Source organism: Eucyclogobius newberryi, unplaced genomic scaffold (genome assembly GCF_026437365.1).
Source record: "Eucyclogobius newberryi isolate DKJ021-1_F unplaced genomic scaffold, fEucNew1.0.hap1 SCAF_20, whole genome shotgun sequence".
Lineage (NCBI taxonomy): Eukaryota > Metazoa > Chordata > Actinopteri > Gobiiformes > Gobiidae > Eucyclogobius > Eucyclogobius newberryi.
Genome location: NW_027315835.1, coordinates 2,876,560 through 2,904,509, shown reverse-complemented (window position 1 = coordinate 2,904,509; position 27,950 = coordinate 2,876,560). Strand labels below are relative to the sequence as shown.

The 27,950-nt window shown below is 41.7% G+C and overlaps 1 protein-coding gene across 2 annotated transcripts in view; it reads right to left on the bottom strand.

The window, feature by feature from the left end:
* The window catches only part of dock1 (dedicator of cytokinesis 1), a 371,371-nt gene that overhangs the window by 291,536 nt on the left and 51,885 nt on the right, over positions 1–27,950 (bottom strand). Inside the window, exons 12-17 of one of the 2 annotated variants that reach the window (XM_072456209.1) lie at positions 25,601–25,740; positions 21,611–21,736; positions 19,029–19,153; positions 13,130–13,228; positions 12,857–12,929; positions 720–823 (exon numbers count right to left, since the gene is read on the bottom strand). In XM_072456209.1, the coding sequence (XP_072312310.1) occupies positions 720–823; positions 12,857–12,929; positions 13,130–13,228; positions 19,029–19,153; positions 21,611–21,736; positions 25,601–25,740 (667 nt within the window). The remainder of the gene's footprint in view (positions 1–719; positions 824–12,856; positions 12,930–13,129; positions 13,229–19,028; positions 19,154–21,610; positions 21,737–25,600; positions 25,741–27,950) is intronic. The other variant, XM_072456210.1, reaches the window with a different exon arrangement.

Here is a 27,950-nt window from a genome sequence, read left to right as displayed (position 1 = left end):
ATTATGTATCTATTTTAAAAACATCTATAGAGTTTCCATAGCCCCTCCCAGTCCCACACTACATAAATAAACATAAATTAAGCACTATGAACCAGCCTACACAGAGAAAACATGTACATACAAATTATGATCCATGTTTTAATGTATTTTTTCATCATAGGAGGATGAAATTCTAATGCATTTTTCATCATTTTGGTAAAGTTTTAACACCAGTTTTCAGGGATATCCATGAATCAGGACGTGTATCGTATCAAGTTCAGAGTATCGGGATGTGTATCGTATCGTGGCCCCAGCCCTCGTTTAATCTAATAAGTAAAAGTCCAGTCAAATGTTTTGGACAATTTTTGACTAAAACAGCTAAAAAAAACTGATGATTATCTTTTCCTTTTGAATTTTTTACATTTATTTTTTATTGAGAAAGAAAAAAGAAAGAAAAAGAATAAAAATACGAAAATAATAATAAATTAAATTACTTTTTTTTTTTAAATAGAAGAAAAAAAACTAAGTGTATATTAAGAATTTTAAGAATAATGCATCCAGATGAAAATAAAGTGCAAAGTTAAAGCAAAACCACGTACAAAATGTGAGTCTCATTTAGTCCATCTTATGTCAATTATGTGATTACATTGTATTTCAACGGACAGTAGCGGCTGACAACATATGGCACGCACTTTATTTCACTTCATTCTTCTCGCTTTACTTTTGCCTGTGACGTTTACCTTGTACACGATGAGGTCGTGCTCGCCGTCGCGCAGAGTCGTCCCGTCGTATCTCATCAGCTTCACAAACGACAGGGCAAAGATCTTCTCCGATTTGTCTTTAGCTGAAGGAAAAAGGGGATAAAAAAGTTAGCACGGAAGCTGAAAAGCACGAATACTTTTAAATAAAACAATTGCCCGTGAATACTGCACAGACGGTTGAAGTCTAACATCGTACATCAGTTAATTTACACAATTACATCCTTTTGTTTTTCCTTTTTAGTCATATTATGTGAATAAACCAATGTATTATATAAAAAATAATTGGAAAGATAATGGAAAATGGAAGCAGTGAGACAAAGTAAAGCATAAATAATGATCAAATGAAATAATAAAACATATAAATGAGCAGATAAATTGTAATACTGGGGATAACGACTATAGAGAGGCCATGTACAGTTTATTATTGTGGAAGCCAAATGATAAATATGAATTATACAACTGATTTCTATATTGATCTGCAAGATAAACAAGTCCAAATGTCCAAGTGGATAATTAATTCAAACGATTCACTGTTAACCGTTTGCCGAACAGCGCTACACAAAAGAGGAGTTTTGCCGTTTGCCATTGTGCGTCAATTAACCAATTTCACAGTCGGTTGAAGGTGGATAAAAGCTGGAGAACACGACGCAGCGAGTCATTTGCTCTTTTGTGTCCTCTAATGATGTTGTTGAACATGAGGTGGACCGAAAAGAGCTTTTATACGAGGTCAAAGAGCGAAAGACGACTCCTTTTCACATCATTCTAATCAAAAAGTCATTCAGACGCGGGACTTTGGCCACGTTCAACCTGGGGAAAAATCTCAAATTCAAAGTCGTTTTTATCAACAGTGAATCACAATAAATGTTGTGTCATTATTCATATTTTTTATAGTCGACCACAACTAATGTCCCAGTTTTTCCTTTATAGAAAAGTAATAGACAAAGTAATAGATTGTGCTCAACCTTGGAAAAAATCCCAAAAAATCAAATGAATCACAAAGACTAAATTTTAGTCTGTTTGCCGTAACCCGACCGAGCCGTCAAAATTATAGCCAACTGAAAAAAAAATATCAGCATTTTGTCAAAATTATGCCAAATTCTTTTATTTTTCTTATATTTTGCCGACTCACCGACCGTTTTTTCAAAAAGCGCCGTGTTGAATAATTTTGTATCACTGGAACTCGCAAAATATATTATGAAGCCGAAAAAGAAATGAAAATTAAACTTAACAAGCGAGCGGAGAACATTCAAGTCATTGTCTGTTGAAGCCTAACCCCTGGTGGTCACTGCGTGTCACTGGCAGAATAGAAAAAACGGGATTTGACAGTGGTTGAAATATGCAGAATTTGTCATATTTGATGACCAAGACCTCCAAAAATAGTTTATTGGGTGGACTTATTCTTTTTTTTTTTTGTACATTTACGGTAGCATCTCTTTTGATAAATGATAATATTAACTTAATTTCATAGGCAAATTATCATTCAATTCTATATACAAATTTGGATTTTTTTATGCTTTTAAGTAAAAAAAAATACCTACCTACCTACCCACTTGAAAAATAGTGGGTCGGGTTACAGCAAACAGACAATTTATTTGGGGCAGCCTTATTAATATTTTTTTTCTAGTCGACCAAAACTTAAGTCCTAGTTTTTCCTTTATATAATTTTTTTTTTTTTTTTACTTTTCTTGTGGGACGTCGGCCACCTGCTTTTGACGCCATTATAACAGGTCAGGTCTATGGAGAGGCGACCCTGCTAATACTCGTTTCCAAGGCATTGTTCTAGTAAAAAAAAAAATGAAATTGAAGAAATGCAAAATGCTTTGTTTTGGCGCTGCTTTTATTCTGGAGCGCTGTCCAACCCGAAAAGTTCTGTAGATGAAGGTCCAGAAACGGGTCCGGGGCCTGGTCCACAGCTCAGACCAAAGTCCAGGGTCCACCGCACGATCCAGAGAAACCAAATCCAGACCAAAACCAGATCCCTTCACCTCTGCGCAGTTCCTTTTAAGCACATTTACGGACTCAGAAACACCCGACTCCGGCTTCATTGCACCCGATAATACACCGGCGCGGCAGAAAAGGTCATTCTCCGGACAGCAGTCAATCAAAGTCAGACCTTTTCAGAACTTCTCCGTCTCGGCGGGTTGAGCTGTCACTTCAGATGAATGTCCGGAGCCCATCGGCCCCTCTCCGGAGCCCATCGGCCCCTCTCCGGGTCAGATAATGACCGAGGAGGCGCAAGAGCCAGAATGGCGAGGGTCCCTGTTCTTGTGGTTTCTGTGATAAGAGGCGGCAGTGAAGAGGAGCGAGTGTTGAAGCGCTCCGTTAAAAAGACGAGCATAAAAGAGCGGTCTGCAGGGTTTTTGTTAAAGATTTGAACATTAATAAACATAAATACCCTTATACTCTATAACATAAATAAGTTAAAGCTAATAAAGTCATTGTATACTGTTATATTCACTTCATAGAAATAATAACTGGAAGAAAATATAACATTAAACTCCCATTAATTGATTTATAATTTTGAAATATACAGAATGTAAATTGCTTATTGCTTGTTAAAAGGACTAATGTAGTCCATTACCCACATACTAATCAATAGTAAATAAAATTTTTAAAAAATCTGAAAAAGTGAACCATAAACAAAAATCAAAGTAAATTATAAATACATTTTTAAATACAATAAATTAAAAAAATAAAAATACAATACAATAAAATACAATAAATACAAAAATACAAATAAAACAATCATAATAATAGAAACCAGGTCCTCTTTTGAGCAGGTATCGAAACTGAAAAATACCTGACTTTTCTTAATAGTTGTAGAATGGTCTCGAGCAATCTTTTATCTTGTCATCAAAAGATGACAAGATAATACTAATTTATTTGGTTATTATCTTTGTGTGTACATGGCATTGTATTAAAAAGTGTAGTAAGTATTTTAAGCAATGAAAACACCAAGGCAAACGTGTTAAAAATCAGGGTAAAATTAAAACATGGAAGACTGCTCTATGATGCTGAGATGGATGGATTTAAATACGATATAATACTATATCATAACGTAACTTCGTAAAGATGCATTTGTGTCCTCAATCGATTGGCTGCATTAGATCTTTTTAACTCTACAAACCTCCCAACCATTTCAGTCGTGGCTCCAGCTCTGTAATGGCACTACATAAGTTTTGTGTGACTGTTTTTCCAAGTGAAAAGCAGAGAAGCCCCAATAAGCTCCTCTGCGTCTCTGCTGCACCAGAGAACAGGTACAGAATACTGCAACAGCACTTTATTTGTTTTCTAGCATTTGCAAACCTTTAAATCATGCGCTCTCATCACAATTAAGAAAACTGCTGATTCAGGTTTTGCGCTGGATGTTTTTGAGAGCGCGTGAAAAGGTGGCGAGCCAAATACTGCCCCTGAGGGTGATTGTGGACAGAAGTGCCTCCCGCTCAGAGACGAGAGCGGCGATCAGGCCAAAACAACAGCGGCGTAACTACGTGCGCAGCAAAAAAAATCCCATGCAGATGTTTTGTGATATCGCTGCACAGATGAACACTTTACAGGCACGTTTACGCATCATGTATTCAGCGACTTAGAAACTAACCTTAAAACTAAGCCAGAAGACACCGTTTTTGAATAACTTGTGACCGTATTTATAAGTAGTGGCTTTTTTCATCGTTTTGGCCGAGGTGCGACTTATACTCCAGAGCGACTTATATGTGATATTATTCGTTATTTTCACACAACCACAAGAGGGCGCTCTAGGCTCTAAGCGACGCAGAAGAAGAATCTGCACTTCCTCTTCCTCTGGAGTTTGTGGAGTTGTTTAGAAGTGACACAGAGGAAGAAGAATTCAATGGATTTAGTGATTTGGGGTAAAACTGATGCTTTGCTAAACTTGTTAGCATGTTCTTTATGCTATAGTTATCTGTTAGCATGTTCTTTATGCTATAGTTATCTGTTAGCATGTTCTTTATGCTATAGTTATCTGAATAACTGTCCATATGTTACGTTAACATACCAGACACTTACCACAGTTCTGTCTGTGCCTCATGTAGCTGAAGGTGTTAGCGTTAGCATACGTCATGTAGCTGAAGGTGTTAGCGTTAGCATACGTCATGTAGCTGAAGGTGTTAGCGTTAGCATACGTCATGTAGCTGAAGGTGTTAGCGTTAGCATACGTCATGTAGCTGAAGGTGTTAGCGTTTGCATACGTCATGTAGCTGAAGGTGTTAGCGTTAGCATACGTCATGTAGCTGAAGGTGTTAGCGTTAGCATACGTCATGTAGCTGAAGGTGTTAGCGTTAGCATACGTCATGTAGCTGAAGGTGTTAGCGTTAGCATACGTCATGTAGCTGAAGGTGTTAGCGTTAGCACACGTCATGTAGCTGAAGGTGTTAGCGTTAGCATACGTCATGTAGCTGAAGGTGTTAACGTCATGTAGCTGAAGGTGTTAGCGTTAGCATACGTCATGTAGCTGAAGGTGTTAGCGTTAGCATACGTCATGTAGCTGAAGGTGTTAGCGTTAGCATACGTCATGTAGCTGAAGGTGTTGGCATTAGCATACGACATGAAGCTGAAGGTGTTAGCGTTAGCATACGTCATGTAGTTGAAGGTGTTGGCTTTAGCATACGACATGAAGCTGAAGGTGTTAGCGTTAGCATACGTCATGTAGCTGAAGGTGTTAGCGTTAGCACACGTCATGTAGCTGAAGGTGTTAGCGTTAGCACACGTCATGTAGCTGAAGGTGTTAGCGTTAGCATACGTCATGTAGCTGAAGGTGCTAGCGTTAGCACACATCATGTAGCTGAAGATGTTAGCGTTAGCATACGTCATGTAGCTGAAGGTGTTAGCGTTAGCATACGTACACCTATTCACCATGTTCTCTCATCTGTTATTATTTTAAACTGCATTTACAGATGAAATGTCTGTTCTTGGTCTTGGATTTTATCAAATACATTTCCCCAAAAAATGCGACTTATACTCCAGTGAGACTTATATATGTTTTTTTCTTCTCTATTATGCACTTTTTGGGCGGTGTGACTTATCGTCCGGTAAAAACTTTGCACCGATATCGCCACGGAATGACTTTAGACAGCGCCACATGAAACGCATTTAGAAATAAAAATAAAACGTGACCCGACAACACCGACTGCAGCCTCTGTAGCGCTGGAGCGAGTGACGAGCCGGAGTTTGGCGTCATCGGCGCGCCGCTGCGGCGCAGGAGTCAGGCGAGGTGAGCCCGTTTCTAAAGCAACCGTCGCAGGCAGATAAAAGCCGGTCGTTGGGTTTCAAAGGCGCGCTCCGTAACAGCATCGAGACACGGCGGGAGTGAGAAGTGGGGCTCTCCGAGTGGATTATCTCACAGCCGAAGAGACCCTCGGACCTAAGCATGTGGACGGACCAGCAGAGGGAGGCGACTGAGGGAGAGGGAGGTTTACAGCCAGGAATTGTCTGAATATAGGCAAGAAAAGTGGTCCGTATGTCGTTTGGATTGAAAAAAACTAAAGAAAAACGACACCCAGATACTAAAACGTTTATCGAAACCAGATTTTTCAACAATTGTCGATACAGAGGAAGGAAATACAAAAAAATATGACCCTTGGGATGTGAAGAGTATTCAGTTAATCGATAATTGTGATAATTCAGGTCATAATATAATCGTAAGAATACAAAAAATAATAATAATAATAACCGTGTCTTCTGAGTTCAATCTGTCAAAAAAAGACCTAAATGTATACAACTGTTTTTATCTGGCTGTTTTTTGTCACATTTAGTTTTATTTAGTCTTTCAGAGAGTTCAATTGTGTAAAGTCGGTCACAAACTTGAGGAACAGTCGCATGTCAGACCACGAGAATGAAAGAAAATTAAAGATTTCACTGTTGTTTGGTCTCAGTCTCAATAATAAGTGCAAAAAATCGATAAAAAACGTAATGTTTTTTCTCACAGTAACGTTTGAAATGGTGACATCCCTGTGATACTGACAAACTACTGTTATTGGAAATGAACTGAATTATGCACAATGACTAATGCATAAAAAAATGTTGTGCCTTATTCAGTTTACTTATCGTATTCTTTGGACTATAAGTTGCACCTTTCTTCCATAGTTTGGCCAGAGCGACTTATATGTGATATTATTCGTTATTTTCACACTGAAAACCACAAGAGGGCGCTCTAGGCTCTGAGCGACGCAGAAGAAGAATCTGCACTTCCTCTTCCTCTGGAGTTTGTGGAGTTGTTTAGAAGTGACACAGAGGAAGAAGAATTCAGTGGATTTAGTGATTTGGGGTAAAACTGATGCTTTGCTAAACTTGTTAGCATGTTCTTTATAAGATAAGATAAGATATTCCTTTATTGTCCCACATGGGGAAATTTCATTGGTGCAACGCAGGTAGATCCAGAGGCAGATACAGAAGAACAGAACAGATCACTTATAGGAAGTCTGAAAAACACTTTCAGTAGAAGATCTCCTATAAATAAATAAAAACTCCCATAGACAAATAAATAAATACATAAATACCATTGCATGTGATCACGACAGTAATTGCACATGAATATGTGTCACGACAGCACATAGATTGCACATGAATTTCACAGTAATTGCACATGAATTGCACATGAATTCCAACAGCAATTGCACATATGACAGAATTGCACATCAGTATTAGGTTAGGTCAGTATTGCGAGTGTTCAGGACTAACAGTTTTTGTTATAAAGTCTGACAGCAGCAGGAAGGAAAGACCTACGGAACCTTTCCTTCACACAGCGAGGGTGGATCAGTCTCTCACTGAAGCTGCTCTCCAGAGCGGAGAGAGTGTCCTGCAGGGGGCGACACTCATGGTCCAGCATAGATGTGAATCTAGCCAGGACCCTTCTGTCCCCCACCTCCTGCACCGAGTCCAGAGCACAGCCCAGGATGGAGCTGGACTTCTTGATGACTCTGTCCAGCCTCTTCCTCTCCCTCTCTGTGATGCTGCTGCTCCAGCAGGCCACACCTACAGGAGCTGATGCACCACAGAGTCGTAGAAGGTCTTCAGGAGTGGCCCTGTCACTCCAAAAGACCTGAGTCTCCTCAGGAGGTAGAGCCGACTCTGGCTCTTCCTGTACAGTGCGTCTGTGTTATGAGTCCAGTCCAGTTTGTGGTTCAGATGAACACCCAGGTACTTGTATGAGTCCACTCTCTCAATGTCCCGTCCCTGGATGTTCACTGGTGAGGGGGCAGTGGGGTGGCGTCTGCGAAAGTCCACCACCATCTCCTTGGTCTTCCCCGCGTTGATGAGGAGGTGGTTCCGCTGACACCAGTCCACAAAGTCCTGCGCCAGTCCTCTGTACTCCCCGTCATCGTCGTCCGTGATGAGTCCGATGATGGCAGAGTCGTCAGAGAACTTCTGCAGGACACAGCTGTCCGTGTCATGTCTGAAGTCTGCAGTGTAAAGGGTGAAGAGAAAGGGCGCGAGGACAGTGCCCTGGGGCGCCCCCACACTGCAGGTCCGAGTGTCAGACACACAGTTCCGGGCTCTCACAAACTGGGGTCGGTCTGTGAGGTAGTCCAGGATCCACTCTGCCAGGTCATACTCCACACCAGCCGTCTCCAGCTTGTCCCTCAGGAGCTGATGGTGTTGAAGGCGCTGGAAAGATCGAAGAACAGAATCCTCACAGAGCTGCCAGGCTTTTCCAGGTGAGAGAGAGAGCGGTGCAGCAGGGAGATGACGGCGTCCTCCACTCCGATGCCAGACCGATATGCAAACTGCAGCGGGTCCATGGCTGAGCTCACGGTGGAGCGGAGGTGGTCCAGGACCAGCCGCTCCAGTGTCTTCATCAGGTGGGACGTGAGAGCCACTGGCCTGAAGCTGTTGAGGTCTTTGGGGCGCGGTGTCTTAGGCACAGGTACCAGACAGGAGGTCTTCCAGACCTGTGGTACCACCCTCAGCTTCAGGCTCATGTTGAAGACATGCTCCATCACTCCACACAGTTCATCTGCGCAGGACTTAAGGAGCCTGGGGCTGATGCCATCAGGTCCTGCTGCCTTCCTATAGTTATCTGAATAACTGTTCATATGTTACGTTAACATACCAGACACTTACCACAGTTCTGTCTGTGCCTCATGTAGCTGAAGGTGTTAGCGTTAGCATACGTCATGTAACTGAAGGTGTTAGCGTTAGCATACGTCATGTAGCTGAAGGTGTTAGCGTTAGCATACGTCATGTAGCTGAAGGTGTAGCATACGTCATGTAGCTGAAGGTGTAGCATACGTCATGTAGCTGAAGGTGTAGCATACGTCATGTAGCTGAAGGTGTTAGCGTTAGCATACGTCATGTAGCTGAAGGTGTTAGCGTTAGCATACGTCATGTAGCTGAAGGTGTTAACGTTAGCATACGTCATGTAGCTGAAGATGTTAGCGTTAGCATACGTCATGTAGCTGAAGGTGTTAGCGTTAGCATACGTCATGTAGCTGAAGGTGTTAGTGTTAGCATACGTCATGTAGCTGAAGGTGTTGGCGTTAGCATACATCATGTAGCAGAAGGTGTTAGCGTTAGCATACCTCATGTAGCTGAAGGTGTTAGCGTTAGCATACCTCATGTAGCTGAAGGTGTTAGCGTTAGCATACCTCATGTAGCTGAAGGTGTTAGCGTTAGCATACCTCATGTAGCTGAAGGTGTTAGCGTTAGCATACCTCATGTAGCTGAAGGTGTTATCGTTAGCATACCTCATGTAGCTGACGGTGTTAGCGTTAGCATACGTCATGTAGCTGAAGGTGTTAGCGTTAGCATACCTCATGTAGCTGAAGGTGTTATCGTTGGCATACCTCATGTAGCTGAAGGTGTTATCGTTAGCATACCTCATGTAGCTGAAGGTGTTAGCGTTAGCATACCTCATGTAGCTGAAGGTGTTAGCGTTAGCATACCTCATGTAGCTGAAGGTGTTAGCGTTAGCATACCTCATGTAGCTGAAGGTGTTAGCGTTAGCATACCTCATGTAGCTGAAGGTGTTAGCGTTAGCATACCTCATGTAGCTGAAGGTGTTAGCGTTAGCATACCTCATGTAGCTGAAGGTGTTAGCGTTAGCATACCTCATGTAGCTGAAGGTGTTATCGTTAGCATACGTCATGTAGCTGAAGGTGTTAGCGTTAGCATACGTCATGTAGCTGAAGGTGTTAGCGTTAGCATACCTCATGTAGCTGAAGGTGTTAGCGTTAGCATACCTCATGTAGCTGAAGGTGTTATCGTTAGCATACGTCATGTAGCTGAAGGTGTTAGCGTTAGCATACGTCATGTAGCTGAAGGTGTTAGCGTTAGCATACGTCATGTAGCTGAAGGTGTTAGCGTTAGCATACGTCATGTAGCTGAAGGTGTTAGCGTTAGCATACGTACACCTATTCACCATGTTTTCTCATTTGTTATTATTTTAAACTGCATTTACAGAGGAACTGTCTGTTCTCGGTCTCGGATTTTATCAAATACATTTCCCCCAAAAATGCGACTTATACTCCAGTGCGACTATTATGCATGTCTTGCCTGGTGTGACTTATAGTTCGGAAAATACGGAACTACCCAACGCTGCGTAGCCTGTAATATCAAGTGTATTTTTCTGAACAAATACATTTAAAAGCACAGACGCTCCTATCTGTAAGAATTAATTTACCGCAATAATCCAAGCGTGACCGTTCTTCCTTTTGCGACTATTCAACAAGTTGCATTCCAATTGAGACAGATTCCCCGATGGCCGGGACAAAATAATGTAAATGACCTCGAAATGGGATTGGACAGACGGAGACCTATAGGGCAGCATTTCAAGTGAAACAGTTTAGAAACTTTACCAAAACACAAGAACTCAATTAGGCTTAAAAATGGCCGTTGTGTTGAGTGTAGAGACAAACCACTTAGATTAACTGAATGTCAGACCAAATGTAAAGTTATTTAAATTCCAATTTATGGATTAAAAAAATAAAAAAAATTAAAAAAAAATTAATTAATTTAAACAATAAAAAATAAAATTAAAACAAAACAAAAAATAATAATAATAAATCATCATCATCATTAAGAAAGCCACCAGATATAGACATTTTAGAGCTTTTCAATTTTGTTTGTTTTTCTACCCCACAGTAATCCTCTCAAAATCCTCTCAAAATTCCATAGAAACCATTTAAACATCGGAAGGAAATTGAATGCATAAATCGCATTTTATTACATTTTTAAAATATGTTTCTGCACTCAATAATCAAAAATGCTCAATTTAAAATACATTGTCAAGAAAAAACAATGGAGAAAAGCATCTAACACATCATAAACGAAAGGCAGACAAATGGCAAACCCTCTCTCACCAGTGCAAATGTTCGGTAATGCACCTTTAACACGCGGATTTGTCATAAAATAATCAGATCCGAACTTCCCCGGGTGGCGGTTTTCAGGAAAATATCGACGACGCTTTTATGCCAATGGGGACGAGCGTGAAGGAAAAGGGAAACTATTTCTGTGGCTGACCATTAAATATTATGAGGACAAGGTGGTCAGCAGATGGAGGGGAAGAGCGGCCAGGACGCGGGACGCCGTCTCCACAGGCCAGAACGATACAGAAAGCATATTAGGAAACAGAAGGCAATTACAGAGCTGGCCACTCCGAGCGAGGCGATAGGTCCTAATTAACAAGCATATCGCTCCAGAAAATAGTCAGTGCCCAGCTGTAGCCAGTGACGAGCCGACACCGCTCTGCCAATAGAAGGACGGGTCTAATAGCTGACCTTCAGAACGCAGCATGGATCAGACTAATGCAATGTAAATGAGACTTAAATGTAGAACTTTTTATGCTGTGATTTTATTCAGGTTTTGTCATTGTGCCTTTATTTTTTATTTTTTAAACACCACTACCATACTTTTTTAAAATTTATTTTATTTCATTTTTTATTGTTCTTGTCCTGCTCTCTGGTCATGTTCACTGTGTTTGATAGTATTCTAAAAAATTAAAAGAAATGGAATAAAAAAAATAAAAATGTGGTATGGTGCAAAAACTGATTTATCAATGAGACTTAAATGTTGGACTTTTTATGCTGTGATTTTAGTCATGTTTTGTCACTGTGCCTTTATTTTTATTTTATTACTATTTAATTCATTTTATTCCAAAAAATGTTTGTCTTGCTTTCTGGTCATGTTCACTGTTTTATGATAGAATTCTAAAAAAATGGGGGGGGGGGGGGAACTTAATAAAAAAAAAATTAAAAATGTGGTTTGGTTCAAAAAAAATATTTATAAATGGGACTTAATTTTTTATTTTTATGCTGTAATTTGTGTTTTATCATTGTGCCTTTATTATTATAATTTGTATCACTATTATTATTATTATTATTATGTTTGTCTTGCTCTCTGGTCATGTTCCCCGTTTTGTGATAGTATTCTAAAAATCTAAAAAATTTAATAAATAAAAAATGTAATAAAAAATGTGGTAAGGTGCAAAAAAGAGATATATATGTAAATGGGTCATTGGGCTTTTATTATTATCATTTTTGTATTATTATTGTCTTGCTCTTTGGTCATGTTCCCCGTTTTATGATATTATTCTATGGTGTGGTCTGGGTCTGGTGCAAAAAATGACAGAGCAGAATTCTTCTTAAACAGTTATTTTGGAGAGTTTGTTTTATATTTTTAATCAGTTCTTTTTCAACCCGTTTCTAGACGATGTACTTGAAATTCTTCTTTAACACATTATGATCTTACCTGTAATAAAGAAAAATCTAGCCTTTCCAGTGTTGTAATGAACAAAAAGGTTTAACGCTGGAAAATATCCCATCCTATTTTGTAATGTATCTACAACTTACCAAACTGGCTTGTAAAAAATAATTGCCAGGTTAATTTCAGTGAAGTGGCACGAGCAATGACAGTTTTATTCTCATTTCTAGTTTAATTTTAACTTTAAACTTGAATTTCCCCGCTAAGGATGAAAAATGCACTTATAAAGTCCAAATAAACCAACGTCACTAAACACATTTTAGCATCGATTTCACTTAATTTGAGGAATATCTTTCTATATTTACGGCATTGGACGGCAAACGTTTCCACTGGCATGTTTAGGAGGCGGATGCGCGGACGGACAAAACATCAATAAATGAATTAAATACATTTGTACTCACAGTCCTGAGACGAGCGGTGCCGGAAGGTGAAGCGCAAGTGGCTGCGGTTCACGTCTTCAATTGGAATGGCAACCTGAGGGCGCGCAAAAGTAGTCAAGATGATAAGAGTATATAACAAAGTAAATATATTTAACTGAATTGGGCAGTAAGGGACAGTTAACGAGTTAGCGGTCCAAACTCAAGAAATACGGTTTAAGTTGCCAGCTTCAGGTTAGTTCTAGTTTAAACATTTATCATTTTATTATCGTGTAATGCACAAGTTGATTTTTTTACCTTTATCGTTTCATACCAGCGCGGTTGCTTCACTTGGTAGTAAATGACCGACTTGTACTCGTTGATGCCGTCATCTCCGGCGCCGGGAAAAATCACGTTCTAGGGGGCAAACAATCAAAGGCAATAACATTATTAGAACAAAAAATAACACTCGGATGACTCGGGGAAATGCCGATTCAATCGACGCGGCTCTAAAACCATCCATCACGAGGAGTCTATGCACGCGCAGCTGCACCGCGCGGCTCGAGACGCCGGTGTGGAGATTAGAAAGAAACGACAGGTTCATAATTGAAGAGTGCGGCTGGCGGTGGGTTGGTACTAGGCCACGGAGAGTAAAGAGAGATGGAGCGGCGCCGGGAGCAGCCAGGGTTAGTTGGATAAAGCCAGAACAGGTCAGAACCAATGCTGTTCTGTTCAAACCACTGCTGGACAGTATGGCACCAAGAGAGAAGTGAGAAGAGTGGGGACAGACATGTAAAAATGCATCTGAAACATGATGGGCAAGTTTCCATCCATCCAGAATGTTCATAAAAAAACAAAAAATGCTCGTGTGTCTCTGCCATTTCTCACGGCATGAACCTAGTTTTGGCACCATCTACTGCAGGCATGTCCAAACTAGGGCCCGGGGGCCAAATGCGGCCCTCAGACCAATTTTTGTCGGCCCTCCAGGTTCCTGCCATGTCGGCCCAAACAACAAAAAGTTGTACTTTTTACTGTGCGATTGGGAAAATTCAGGCATTTTGATGTTATACCAACCGAATATTAATGTTCCAGGTAATTAAAGGCAAAATTTTGAATAATTCACTTTGTCGTTTAACAAATTCAACATTGTCAGGTTGTTTGTGGCCCCTCTGCCCGTTTTAAGTTTCAAAATGCAGCCCTTGGTGAATAAAGTGTGGACACTCCTGATCTACCGGCTTATAAAAGTGCAAAATATACCCAAATAAACAAGTAGCTACGCGATCCGACGTGGGAAATGTTCAGAACGCGTCTGTCGATGATTCATGGACTTTAAAAACAGCGGGGGAAGATTCTCAGAGTCACAGATCGACGGGGGGATTCAGAACGGAGTGTTTTTGACGCTCGGAGGGGACGAGACGTTCTAACCAGAATCCGTCAAACGAGCGTTACGAACGAAGCAAAAGCACAACTCCAGGTGCGTTTTCCCCTTCGGACCGGTCAATGAACGTGCTCGCAATAAACCGCAGAGATTTATTAACAGCGAATCGTGCTTTTGTATCCAGTTTACAGCGCCCCGTTTTTCACATCAATGTTTCAAAACGGAGCCCTTTTCCTCCGGTGACAAAGCGTGACAGGGGTAAACACACAACCGGCGTCGCCCGTCAATCAACGCGCGGCCACGGCTCGGCGTTCGCTCTCCCCGAGCTCGCACCTGAAACACTGCGCTGCTAATAGATTCTGACAACCGCCAATTATGAGGAATGACGGGCAGCAGCTCCCCCATAAAGCAGCGCTGCACGGGGGGGCAGGTGGAAGAGGCATCGCGCGGGCTTTGAACCGGCCTCCGAAGGGACCAAATGGGGGAGAAAATGGTATAAATAAGCGATGTAGGTCCGGCGGCAGGTGAAGATGGAAGCGGAGTGATGACAGAAGAACAAGGAGGCAGCGCTTAAGTGAAGAATTGGTTTAGCGGGTGAAGGTTTAGCCGTCTAAACTGTACCAAGACAAAGGTACGAGAGGGACGAAAGTATCACTATCGAGGCTTTAACCTCTCAGTTTTAGGGGCCTATTTTTACAAAAACGCCTGGAAAATTGTCCCGTTTCAAACTGAAGCTGTTCCTGAACCGTCTGGAGCACAAACTATTGCCTTTGTGAAGCGGAGACTCTGTAGTTTTGGACTCTGTTTTACTCTAATTACAAGTAGAAACGAGTTCTGCACAGAAATCAGATTCTAAATTACGCCTAGATTTTCTTTGTTAAATATATGAATGAGTGAAGCTGGTGTCGGAGGGCGCTCTGAGTGACACTAGTTTGAGCTTTTATTGGGTTTTGACAATTTTAATTTAAAAGCTGAAGGTAAATTCACAAAAAAAATTGTTTTAGGGACTTGTAATAAAGCGAAAATGTCCAGGCGGAATCCATATAAAAGTCCTATTCATTTCAAAGATGATTTATTTGTGCGTTTGGAGAACAATCTGACCCTGATGCTTCTCAGAATGATTGATTTGACAGGAAATAGGTGAGTAAGAGCTTTATTTTTACGTGCAGCATATCAAGAGGTCTTTTATGGGCAAATTTAAGTAAACGGTAATACAATTTTAACAATCAGCTCACATCAGATCTAAACGCTGATGGTTTTAAGTCTGTGTAAAGAAAAAAAAAAAACATTTTGCATTTCAAAAGGTAGAAATGTCAAAATTATTTCTATTTTATACAGAATGTGACCAAAGAATGACAACTACCAATACCTTTGTATTAGAGGGTGGAGATTAATGTATTTAATGTCCATCCATCCATTATTTAATCTAATTGTATATTGTATGTTTTTGTATTTAATTAAATTGTACTTAATTCCATTGTATTTATTTGTATTTAATTATGTTGTATTGTATTTTATTAAATTGTACTTAATTGTATTTTATTTATTAGTATTTAATGTAATTGTATTTGTATTTTATTTTATTGTATTTTATTAAATTGTACTTAATTGCATTTAATTTAATTGTATTTTTTTAATTATATTTTTTTTAATTGTATTTTATTTATTCTACATTTATTCTTATTATACAATAAAAATACACCTTTTATATTAAATTTAAAAAGTCCCATTTGGTTAGATTCATTTAAAAAGGGTGAATATCGCGGATATTAACGAGGAGACGCAAATCGACGGCAGCGCCAAGTTTCCACGAGTTTTATTTTTCACTTTCGCGTGCAAATCATACACGCTAAATATTGATGAACACCCCAAAGTCTGCTGCACAACAGTAAACGTCACCGCGCGCTACTGATTTACAGACGCAATATGGCACGGCCTCGACGCACTCCGAGAAATACAGAATATATAATATATATATACCGTATTTTCAGGATTACAAGTCGCAACTTTTTTTAAAGTTTGACCGAGGTGCGACTTATATGCGATATTCTTCTTTATTTTCACACTGACGACCACAAGAGGGCGCTCTAGGCTCTAAGCGATGCAGAAGAAGAATCTGCACTTCCTCTTCCTCTGGAGTTTGTGGAGTTGTTTAGAAGTGACACAGAGGAAGAAGAATTCAATGGATTTAATGATATACTCCAGTGCGACTTATATGTTTTTTTCCTTCTCTATTATTATTCTCCGGTGCGACTTATACTCGGGTGCGACTTATATATGTTTTTTTCCTTCTCTATTATTATTCTCCGGTGCGACTTATACTCGGGTGCGACTTATACTCGGGTGAGACTTATACTCGGGTGCGACTTATACTCGGGTGAGACTTATACTCGGGTGAGACTTATACTCGGGTGAGACTTATACTCGGGTGAGACTTATACTCGGGTGCGACTTATATATGTTTTTTTCCTTCTCTATTATTATTCTCCGGTGCGACTTATACTCGGGTGCGACTTATACTCGGGTGAGACTTATACTCGGGTGCGACTTATACTCGGGTGCGACTTATACTCGGGTGCGACTTATACTCGGGTGAGACTTATACTCGGGTGAGACTTATACTCGGGTGAGACTTATACTCGGGTGAGACTTATACTCGGGTGAGACTTATACTCGGGTGAGACTTATACTCGGGTGAGACTTATACTCCGGCGCGACTTATACTCCAGAAAATACGGTAGTGTGCAAAACAGATAGAGCGGTCTACACGGAGCATGCAGTGGTTTCCGATCGTCGAATTAAAATAGTTTAAAAAGATTCCCATTTACTTTGTCACATCCTAATCATACACGTTGGGTCTTGGAGGTGTGCTTTATTCCCCGATACGATCAAACGTCTCCGCTTTGCTGCGTTTATCCACAGTGAAATCACAGACCCGCACGCTCGCTCGCCCGCTGCGCCCGATCGCTCCGAAGCCGGCGCTAATGTATGTCATTTCATCTACAGGGGGAGGCCACGGCGCTCATGTCTGATTGGTTGTTTGTGAAAGTCCAGCCAGAGCGCGCAGCTTTATCATTAGTACAATCAAGTCGCTATTATGGGCCCGCATTCCCACGCAGTACGCCGCGGGCCGGGCGGGTGGGCCGGCCGACAAGAGCCATTCCTCTGTCTGGTAAACACAGGGGAAAGTACAGTTTTACAAACACGACACGACGCAGATTTGGACTGGAATGTAACGACATGTAAAGGACGTGCAATAATCTATAGGTGCGAGAGGGGAATAAAAGTCTAAATTACTGACAAAACAAAGGAAAAAAAAACGCACAACATAAGATTAATCACATTCAATTATTCTTATTATTTAGCAAGTGTTTCCTCTAAATGTTTGATTGATGAATGAAAGATAATATGCTTTCTTGTTAATACTTAATACTTATACTTTTTTTAACAATACCGTATTTTCCGGACTATCAGTCACACCTTTTTTCATAGTTTTGGCCGGGGTGCAACTTATACTTATATTTATACTTGTATACTTATACTCTAGTGCGACTTCTATATGTTTTTTTCTTCTCTATGATGCATTTTGGCTGGTGCGACTTATAGTCCAGAAAATAAGGTAATAATAATAAATTCAGTAGCCCTTATTTGAAATATGTTTTATTTTTATCTTTAGCTTTTTTTGCAGCCATTTTAATCGTATTTCTTATAGACTATATTTGCTTTATTCTAAATTTGCATAGATTTTTTTCCAATGTATCCTCCACTTCTAATTTATTAAAAGTATTTCCTATTTAAATTTGTTTCAATATTATTTACAGTTGTACAGATTAAAGCGTAATACTTTTGTGTGCACATAAATGGTACAAAGGCTTAAGTCCACTAAGGAAATTCTTGGTCAACTAAAGCTCTGTACGATTTGCTTAAGTATTCGACCCGAACATCATCACTAGAAAGTATTTATACGCACAAAATACTCCCAAACACCAGGCACATCCTTTCAAATCCCAATAAAATAATACAAAATAAAATACGATGGACCAAACGACCAGAGCTACACCAAGCGCTGGCACAAACACAGACTTATTCCACGATTTAAAATGTATTTCACGCGTTACGGTCGAGAGTGATTTTATTTACTGTACAGCGAGCGACTTTCTCAAACGGAATAACAAATAAATCATGCGAGCGCAGAAGTGCAGAGTTTGCAGGTTTTCTGTCCTCGGGCGTCGAGTCTGACAGTGACAAAGGCGAATTATACGACAACATCCAAGGCCTGTCAATCAAAAATCAAAACGTGAAGAGCAAATGATGCCTTTTGAGGGGGTTTAATACAAAGTAGTAATTTATTTCAGAATATATGTCAGAATGGATAAATGGAAGTATTAAGAATGACAAAAGTAACACAAACAGTCCAAATTTAAATGCAAATGTAGTGGGGTTTTTTTGTCCATTTTCTAAAAAAAATAAAAATAAGTTTAAACAGATTAGTAAAACTTTCCTTTTGTTTCCTTGGCCTCAATATAGTTATTATATTTTTAAATCTTCTAATAAATTTCAATTAATAAATAACAATTACACATTAGTCCTGAATTTAAAAAAAAAAAAATTACACAAAAAAATAGAAAGTAAAATTTGGTGTATTATCCATTAAATCTATTTATTCAATGCGGAATGTGTCGTGTAAATATTTCGTACACTTAACCATTAATATCATTTCAGAAGCCTATAAGTGTTGTAGTAAATGAATGTAGGAGGTGTATTTGAGTTGTCATGGTGAAATACATAAGTACACCACGGTTTCTCCCGTTGGAACCCGCGCACCGGCCGTTCCCGTACCTCCAGTCTTTTGCCGTCCTCGTCGTAAACCGTCATCGTCACCTCCACGTTCTTCGGGGTGGTTTTGCTTCCTTTGTCAAAGTCGCCCAGGACCAGAGTCACGTAGATGTCGTTCCTCACGTCGCCTGCGGGGACAATACCACAGCTTTCAAGGTCATTCCCCCACAGCGTTCAAGGTCATTCCCCCACAGCGTTCACGGTCATTCCCCCACAGCATTCAAGGTCATTCCCCCACAGCATTCAAGGTCATTCCCCCACAGCTTTCAAGGTCATTCCCCCACAGCTTTCAAGGTCACTCCCCCACAGCGTTCAAGGTCACTCCCCCACAGCGTTCAAGGTCACTCCCCCACAGCGTTCAAGGTCACTCCCCCACAGCTTTCAAGGTCACTCCCCCACAGCTTTCAAGGTCACTCCCCCACAGCTTTCAAGGTCATTCCCCCACAGCTTTCAAGGTCACTCCCCCACAGCTTTCAAGGTCATTCCCCCACAGCGTTCAAGGTCATTCTCCCACAGCGTTCAAGGTCATTCCCCCACAGCGTTCAAGGTCATTCCCCCACAGCTTTCAAGGTCACTCCCCCACAGCGTTCAAGGTCACTCCCCCACAGCTTTCAAGGTCACTCCCCCACAGCTTTCAAGGTCACTCCCCCACAGCTTTCAAGGTCACTCCCCCACAGCTTTCAAGGTCATTCCCCCACAGCGTTCAAGGTCATTCTCCCACAGCGTTCAAGGTCATTCCCCCACAGCGTTCAAGGTCATTCCCCCACAGCTTTCACGGTCACTCCCCCACAGCATTCAAGGTCATTCTCCCACAGCTTTCAAGGTCACTCCCCCACAGCGTTCAAGGTCATTCCCCCACAGCGTTCAAGGTCACACCCCACAGCTTTCAAGGTCACTCCCCCACAGCTTTCAAGGTCATTCCCCCACAGCTTTCAAGGTCACTCCCCCACAGCTTTCAAGGTCATTCCCCCACAGCTTTCAAGGTCATTCCCCCACAGCTTTCAAGGTCACTCCCCCACAGCGTTCAAGGTCATTCCCCCACAGCTTTCAAGGTCACTCCCCCACAGCGTTCAAGGTCATTCTCCCACAGCGTTCAAGGTCATTCTCCCACAGCTTTCAAGGTCATTCCCCCACAGCGTTCAAGGTCATTCTCCCACAGCTTTCAAGGTCACTCCCCCACAGCTTTCAAGGTCACTCCCCCACAGCTTTCGAGGTCATTCCCCCACAGCGTTCAAGGTCATCCCCCCACAGCGTTCAAGGTCATTCCCCCACAGTTTTCGAGGTCATCCCCCCACAGCGTTCAAGGTCATTCCCCCACAGCTTTCAAGGTCATTCCCCCACAGCGTTCAAGGTCATCCCCCCACAGCATTCAAGGTCATTCCCCCACAGTTGTCAAGGTCATTCCCCCACAGCTTTCGAGGTCATTCCCTCACAGCTTTCGAGGTCATTACCCCACAGCTTTCAAGGTCATTCATCTTATGTCAACACTAACGCAGCCGATTCTTTGGACAAACGTTGAAATTAAGTCATCTACAGAAACGTAAACATGGGAAATCCACTTCAAATTTAGTCTCAAATTAGGGCTGTGTAAAAATCAGCAAGTCAAATATTAGATTTTGGTATGAATATTCTTGGTATTGAATCTAAACGGGTTTGTACGGTTGGGAAACCTAGACGACCTTGCAGTTTAGACCGAACTTGTCAATCCACCGTAACATCTTCATTGTTACCGTATTTTTTGGACTATAAGTCGCACCTTTTGTCATAATGTTATACTCCAGAGCGACTTATATGTGATATTATTCATTATTTTCACACTGACGACCACAAGAGGGCGCTCTAGGCTCTAAGCGACGCAGAAGAAGAATCTGCACTTCCTCTTCCTCTGGAGTTTGTTGAGTTGTTTAGAAGTGACACAGAGGAAGAAGAATTCAGTGGATTTAGTGATTTGGGGTAAAACTGATGCTTTGCTAAACTTGTTAGCATGTTCTTTATGCTATAGTTATCTGAATAACTGTTCATATGTTACGTTAACATACCAGACACTTACCACAGTTCTGTCTGTGCCTCATGTAGCTGAAGGTGTTAGCGTTAGCATACGTCATGTAGCTGAAGGTGTTAGCGTTAGCATACGTCATGTAGCTGAAGGTGTTAGCGTTAGCATACGTCATGTAGCTGAAGGTGTTAGCGTTAGCATACGTCATGTAGCTGAAGGTTAGCGTTAGCATACGTCATGTAGCTGAAGGTGTTAGCGTTAGCATACGTCATGTAGCTGAAGGTGTTAGCGTTAGCATACGTCATGTAGCTGAAGGTGTTAGCGTTAGCATACGTACACCTATTCACCATGTTCTCTCATCTGGTATTTTAAACTGCATTTCAAGATTAAATGTCTGTTCTTGATCTTGGATTTTATCAACTACATTTCCCCAAAATGCCACTTATACTCCAGTGCGACTTATGTGTGTTTTTTTTCTTCTCTATTATGCATTTTTTGGCTGGTGCGACTTATACTCCGAAGCGATAAATATGGTACTTTTGTGTTTAGAGACGTATAAATCCGGTTAAACGCATGTGAAGGCTCAAACCTGGCATGATAATCTCTGGAAAGCCCATCTTGCGAGCGACGGCGGTGGAGCGGTCCACCAGGTGAGGGAAGTCCTTCCTGATCTGGTGAATGTCTCCAGGAAGAAGCTTCAGAGTCACCCACAGACCTGGAAAAAAATATGACAAAAAAAAGTTATTTAATATAACAAATAAAATAAATATAAATGTTCTTATGTATGTACTAGACCTAAACTTATTCACAATTAACTCATCAAAAGGGAAATACTCGGTTATGGGAGCTTAAAAACATGTCTGGTCCACCGCCTGCTCGTATCCATGGTGATATTAATATATACTTCAACTGGAATGTTCCACAGCCTAGAATTGAACAAATATTTTAAGGATTTAAGTAAAACACTAAATCTAAATAGAGAAAAAACATCTGGAATAAACATGTTTTTTTGTTTTTTTTACCTTCTGCAAAAATAACACCCACAATCATATAAAATAAATCTATTCTGTAAAATCCATTCACTTAAACGTTCTTGTATTTCCAAGCCGCACTTGAATTCCTAGAGTTGAATAATTGGCGTGAAAAAGGGCGACGCGACGGTTGAGAGCGCACGATATGCACCTGAAACTAAAGGACTTCCGTGGGTTATATTTCCGCGCAGTGAAACTACAGCAGCTCCACTTCAGAGGAAGAAAAGCGTTTTATTGAGCGAAAACCTCCCGATGTTTCCAGTTCCTGCTCTAAAAACCACTGCAGTTTCTCAGCCCAAAAAAAGAACTCTTAGGAGAGACAAGTGAAGACAGACAGAGAGAGAAATGAGAATAACACAATTGTGCTTTTGACACTGAAACATAAAAGTATATTGTATAAAATAAAAGTACAGCCTTTTTAAATAATGATGATAATGATATAATAATGTGATTTGGTGGTTCATTTATTGTCCGGTCGCGCCATGTGCACTACTTAAACCACATTGTGTCTGATGGTCCTCTCAGTGTGTGTCTGATGGTCCTCTCAGTGTGAGTCTGATGGTCCTCAGTGTGAGTCTGATGGTCCTCTCAGTGTGAGTCTGATGGTCCTCTCAGTGTGAGTCTGATGGTCCTCTCAGTGTGAGTCTGATGGTCCTCTCAGTGTGAGTCTGATGGTCCTCTCAGTGTGAGTCTGATGGTCCTCTCAGTGTGAGTCTGATGGTCCTCAGTGTGAGTCCGATGGTCCTCTCAGTGTGTGTCCGATGGTCCTCTCAGTGTGAGTCTGATGGTCCTCTCAGTGTGAGTCTGATGGTCCTCTCAGTGTGAGTCTGATGGTCCTCTCAGTGTGAGTCTGATGGTCCTCTCAGTGTGAGTCTGATGGTCCTCTCAGTGTGAGTCTGATGGTCCTCAGTGTGAGTCTGATGGTCCTCTCAGTGTGAGTCTGATGGTCCTCTCAGTGTGTGTCTGATGGTCCTCTCAGTGTGAGTCTGATGGTCCTCAGTGTGAGTCTGATGGTCCTCTCAGTGTGAGTCTGATGGTCCTCAGTGTGAGTCTGATGGTCCTCTCAGTGTGAGTCCGATGGTCCTCTCAGTGTGTGTCTGATGGTCCTCAGTGTGAGTCTGATGGTCCTCAGTGTGAGTCTGATGGTCCTCTCAGTGTGAGTCCGATGGTCCTCTCAGTGTGAGTCCGATGGTCCTCTCAGTGTGAGTCTGATGGTCCTCTCAGTGTGAGTCTGATGGTCCTCTCAGTGTGAGTCTGATGGTCCTCTCAGTGTGAGTCTGATGGTCCTCTCAGTGTGAGTCTGATGGTCCTCTCAGTGTGAGTCTGATGGTCCTCTCAGTGTGAGTCTGATGGTCCTCAGTGTGAGTCTGATGGTCCTCTCAGTGTGAGTCTGATGGTCCTCTCAGTGTGTGTCTGATGGTCCTCTCAGTGTGAGTCTGATGGTCCTCAGTGTGAGTCTGATGGTCCTCTCAGTGTGAGTCTGATGGTCCTCAGTGTGAGTCTGATGGTCCTCTCAGTGTGAGTCTGATGGTCCTCAGTGTGAGTCTGATGGTCCTCTCAGTGTGTGTCTGATGGTCCTCTCAGTGTGAGTCTGATGGTCCTCAGTGTGAGTCTGATGGTCCTCTCAGTGTGAGTCTGATGGTCCTCAGTGTGAGTCTGATGGTCCTCTCAGTGTGTGTCCGATGGTCCTCTCAGTGTGAGTCTGATGGTCCTCAGTGTGAGTCTGATGGTCCTCTCAGTGTGTGTCTGATGGTCCTCTCAGTGTGAGTCTGATGGTCCTCAGTGTGAGTCTGATGGTCCTCTCAGTGTGAGTCTGATGGTCCTCAGTGTGAGTCTGATGGTCCTCTCAGTGTGTGTCCGATGGTCCTCTCAGTGTGAGTCTGATGGTCCTCAGTGTGAGTCCGATGGTCCTCTCAGTGTGAGTCTGATGGTCCTCAGTGTGAGTCTGATGGTCCTCTCAGTGTGTGTCTGATGGTCCTCTCAGTATGAGTCTGATGGTCCTCAGTGTGAGTCTGATGGTCCTCTCAGTGTGAGTCCGATGGTCCTCTCAGTGTGTGTCCGATGGTCCTCTCAGTGTGTGTCCGATGGTCCTCTCAGTGTGTGTCTGATGGTCCTCTCAGTGTGAGTCTGATGGTCCTCTCAGTGTGTGTCCGATGGTCCTCTCAGTGTGTGTCTGATGGTCCTCTCAGTGTGTGTCTGATGGTCCTCTCAGTGTGAGTCCGATGGTCCTCTCAGTGTGTGTCCGATGGTCCTCTCAGTGTGTGTCCGATGGTCCTCTCAGTGTGTGTCTGATGGTCCTCTCAGTGTGTGTCTGATGGTCCTCTCAGTGTGTGTCTGATGGTCCTCTCAGTGCCGTCACACACACACACTGTTGTTGTGTTTATCGTTGAGAAAATCCAGTCAGTAAATTAAGATGCTTCTCCTTAATCACGACTGCGTTGCTTCGTGATCTTGTGTTGTCATGGTTATGAGCGAGACTATTTATAGAGAAAATCATGCTTTCTGTTTAGTATAACAATCACTGTGGTGGCATTGGGTGTAAGGAATAAAAGTTGCTGAGCCGACTCCCGTCTTCAAAGACCATGTCCCGGCCCGTTTCAAGTCGTCCATCCTCGTCCTCGTCCCCAAGAAGCCCCGGGTCACTGGCTGTAATGACTTCAGGCCTGTGGCGATGATGTCTGTAGTCATGATGTCCTTCGAGCGCCCCGCCTCAGGTCCATCACGCCCCCTCCTGGACCCGCTGCAGCTCGTCTACGGACCCCGTCAACCTGGCTCTCCGCTTCACCCTGCAGCACCTGGACCCTCGGGAACCTATGCCAGGATCCTGTTTGTGGACTTCAGCTCTGCATCAACACCATCCTCCTGCTCTGCTCCAGGACAAGCTCTCCCAGCTCAACGTGCCTGACTCCACCTGCAGGGGGAGCACTGACTTCCTGACGGATCTCCACAGGGCTGCGTGCTTTCTCCTCTCCTCTTCTCCCATTACACCAAATGCTGCGTCTGATCAAGTTGGCGGACAGCACCCTCATCAGGCTCATCCAGGAGGGAGACATCCTCTGGACCAACATCACTCAGGACATCAAGTGTGAGCCAACCATCCGGCTGAAGCCCATTGTGTGTTCTTAGCTCATTAGAAGTTGTATTTTCATTGATCTGCCCATGTTTGAGTAATCCTGTACCGTCTTGCTTTTAGGAAATTAGTGACATTTCAGTTTTACCTTTGATTATACGATTGTATTATAAGAAGAAAAGAAGTCGGTCTCTGTCTCATACATTATTGTCCAAAGATGTTGCGAAGACATTTTTAACACAGGCCAAAAAAAACTAAACAAATGAAAGATCTGCTGCTTGTTGGTGTAAAAAGTCACTGTGAAGAGGCGAACAAAAAGCCAATGGACCCACATAAGTCATTTTATGTTAATACTGTGTTTTACAATAACGACAATGTAAAATACTGATCCATGCATGTGATCGTTTCTTATCAAATCCCGGTATAAGTACATTGTAGTACGCATGGACCCTCTGCGCTCCTCTGGTATTCGCTTTACCTTGGCCCTTGTGGTTGACCTCTTTGGCGGTGATGACTTTGTTGATGACGCTCTGCAGGAAGTCGCTCTCCCCGGCCACCCTGGGTGAAAAACGGGAGATGTTCAGCTGCTTGTGGCGTATGGCGTCATCCAGCGCTAGCCTGCAGTGACCACAACAAGACGGGCAAGGCGGGCAAACGGGGTGGAGAGGAAGAGAGAGAGAGGGGCCAAATGTGATGGAGAGGAAGAGGAAGAGGGGGAGAGAGAGACATGGAAGAGTGTTGCCAATAGGTTGCGTTCGTGTTCTAATTAATCATAATCAGATGGAGGGCAAGGGCCTGGATAACGAACTTATGTTACACAAATGTTGAACCGTATCATTTGGCAGAGTTTAGCTCCACAAATGTGCCGTATAAATCTTACGGCGTAAAGTCCTTTCCACTGACAAGTCGAGTCTTGGGGTCTGATTATGGCACTTTCTGAAGCTATAGTAAAAGATAAACACTTATATTTTGCATATATTTGCCGGCGATGAAGATATTGATCTTTGAATTTGGTTTCATATACACAGGCCAGTAATTATAGAGATATATTACCACGATTTGCCTTTAAAGCGCCCCCTACAGGTCGGACGACGCGCTGAACTAAAATGCACTTAAGATAAATATATTTTGAATTGTGCTAAAAAAATAAATAAGTAAATGCTATCCCAGAATAGCACATTTTTTAGGTTTAATAATTTCACTTCCGTTTGTAATTGATGACATCACACCAGGAAATTACCCAGCAAACACTGGGCCAAAACTCATCTAATGTCAGTTTGTTTTATTTGACATTTATTCATTTTATTTTGTTGAATAAATGTTTAGACGGTCAAAAAAAGTTGATTCTTTGTGTAAATAATGCATAAACTTTGACTGGAATGAGGTGTGATGTCACTTCCTGTCATTTTCTATAGATTTTTTCAAAGTTTTTCTCCTCAAATACTTGCTCGATTGGTGTAAAACTATAATTTATACGTACAACAGTTATATATACACAAAATAAAGTCGAAATTAGAAAATCGTAAAAACCTGTCATACGCCCCTTTAAGCTCTAGACTGTTGTGATATGATTATTAACATATCTATTGAATAAACAAGTTAAACAACCAAACAGAAAACTGCGCGGATCATTATTTTCTCCAGATTGCGTCAATAAACTTGCCATTTTAATATTTTGCCCCAAACTCAGATCGATTAATCGTTCAAAAAGGCCAACGTTACCAAACAATTGCGACCCGCCCTCCGGCTCAATTTAAAAACAAGGTCCAGTCGGGAAGATTCTGATGTCATGACGTGAACGCATCCTACCAGAAGCGCTTGTTAGCGGTGGACGATGAGGCGGGGCGGGTGATGACAAGACACACACAGAAGTGGTTGTTTAGTGAAAATGATGAGACTCGTGGAGCGACGGCTGCGGGAGAAGCTCTGCCTCACCAGCCGCGCAAACCCAAGCAGAAGCTAGCAGAAGCTAACAAACACAGACCGTTTTTTTTTTTTTACCCAGAAAAATGCACCCAGTTGGCAGAATTTGCGAGCGGTTGCGCGTCGGTGCCGAGTTTTGAATTAATTTTGAGATAACGACACAAATTTGATTGAGTAATTCAGAACCGGCACCGTGGAAAGTTGCGTGGCTTAATGAGATGATGACGTGATCGTGGGGTTAATACTGATTTTGAATGAGTTAAAAAAAATTATGCAAGAATTGAACTGTGGACTTCAACAGGCAAAGAAATATAACATCAACTTTGAATAACAAACATATCACAATTTGATAATTTCATGAACATCGTCTTTGACATTGAACGCTTGTAATAATAACAGTAAAGTTAAGGTATTAACATTGCAAAAGGAAAAAAATCGACATATTGTTCGACGTGACTTAACATTTATGTGCAATACTTTCTTTCTAGATCAATATTAATCAATGCTAAACTGCATTTATTTGACTACTAAAATTAAGATTGAACAACAAATAAGGCATTTTAATGGATCAATTCTCAAGTCGTAAACATACCGTATTTTCCGGACAATAAGTTGCACCTTTTTTCATAGTTTTGGCCGGGGTGCCACTTATATCTATAGTCATACTAATATATTTATACTTTTACTCCTGAGCGACTTATATGCGATATATATGTGATATTATTTGTTATTTTCACACTTGCAACCGCATTTCATACTCAAGTGCGACTTATATATGTTTTTTTCTTCTCTTATGCATTTTTTGGCTGGTGCGACTTATACTCCAGTGCGACTTATATGTTTTTTTTTTCTCTATTATGCATTTTTTGGCTGGTGCGACTTATACTCCAGTGCGACTTATAGTC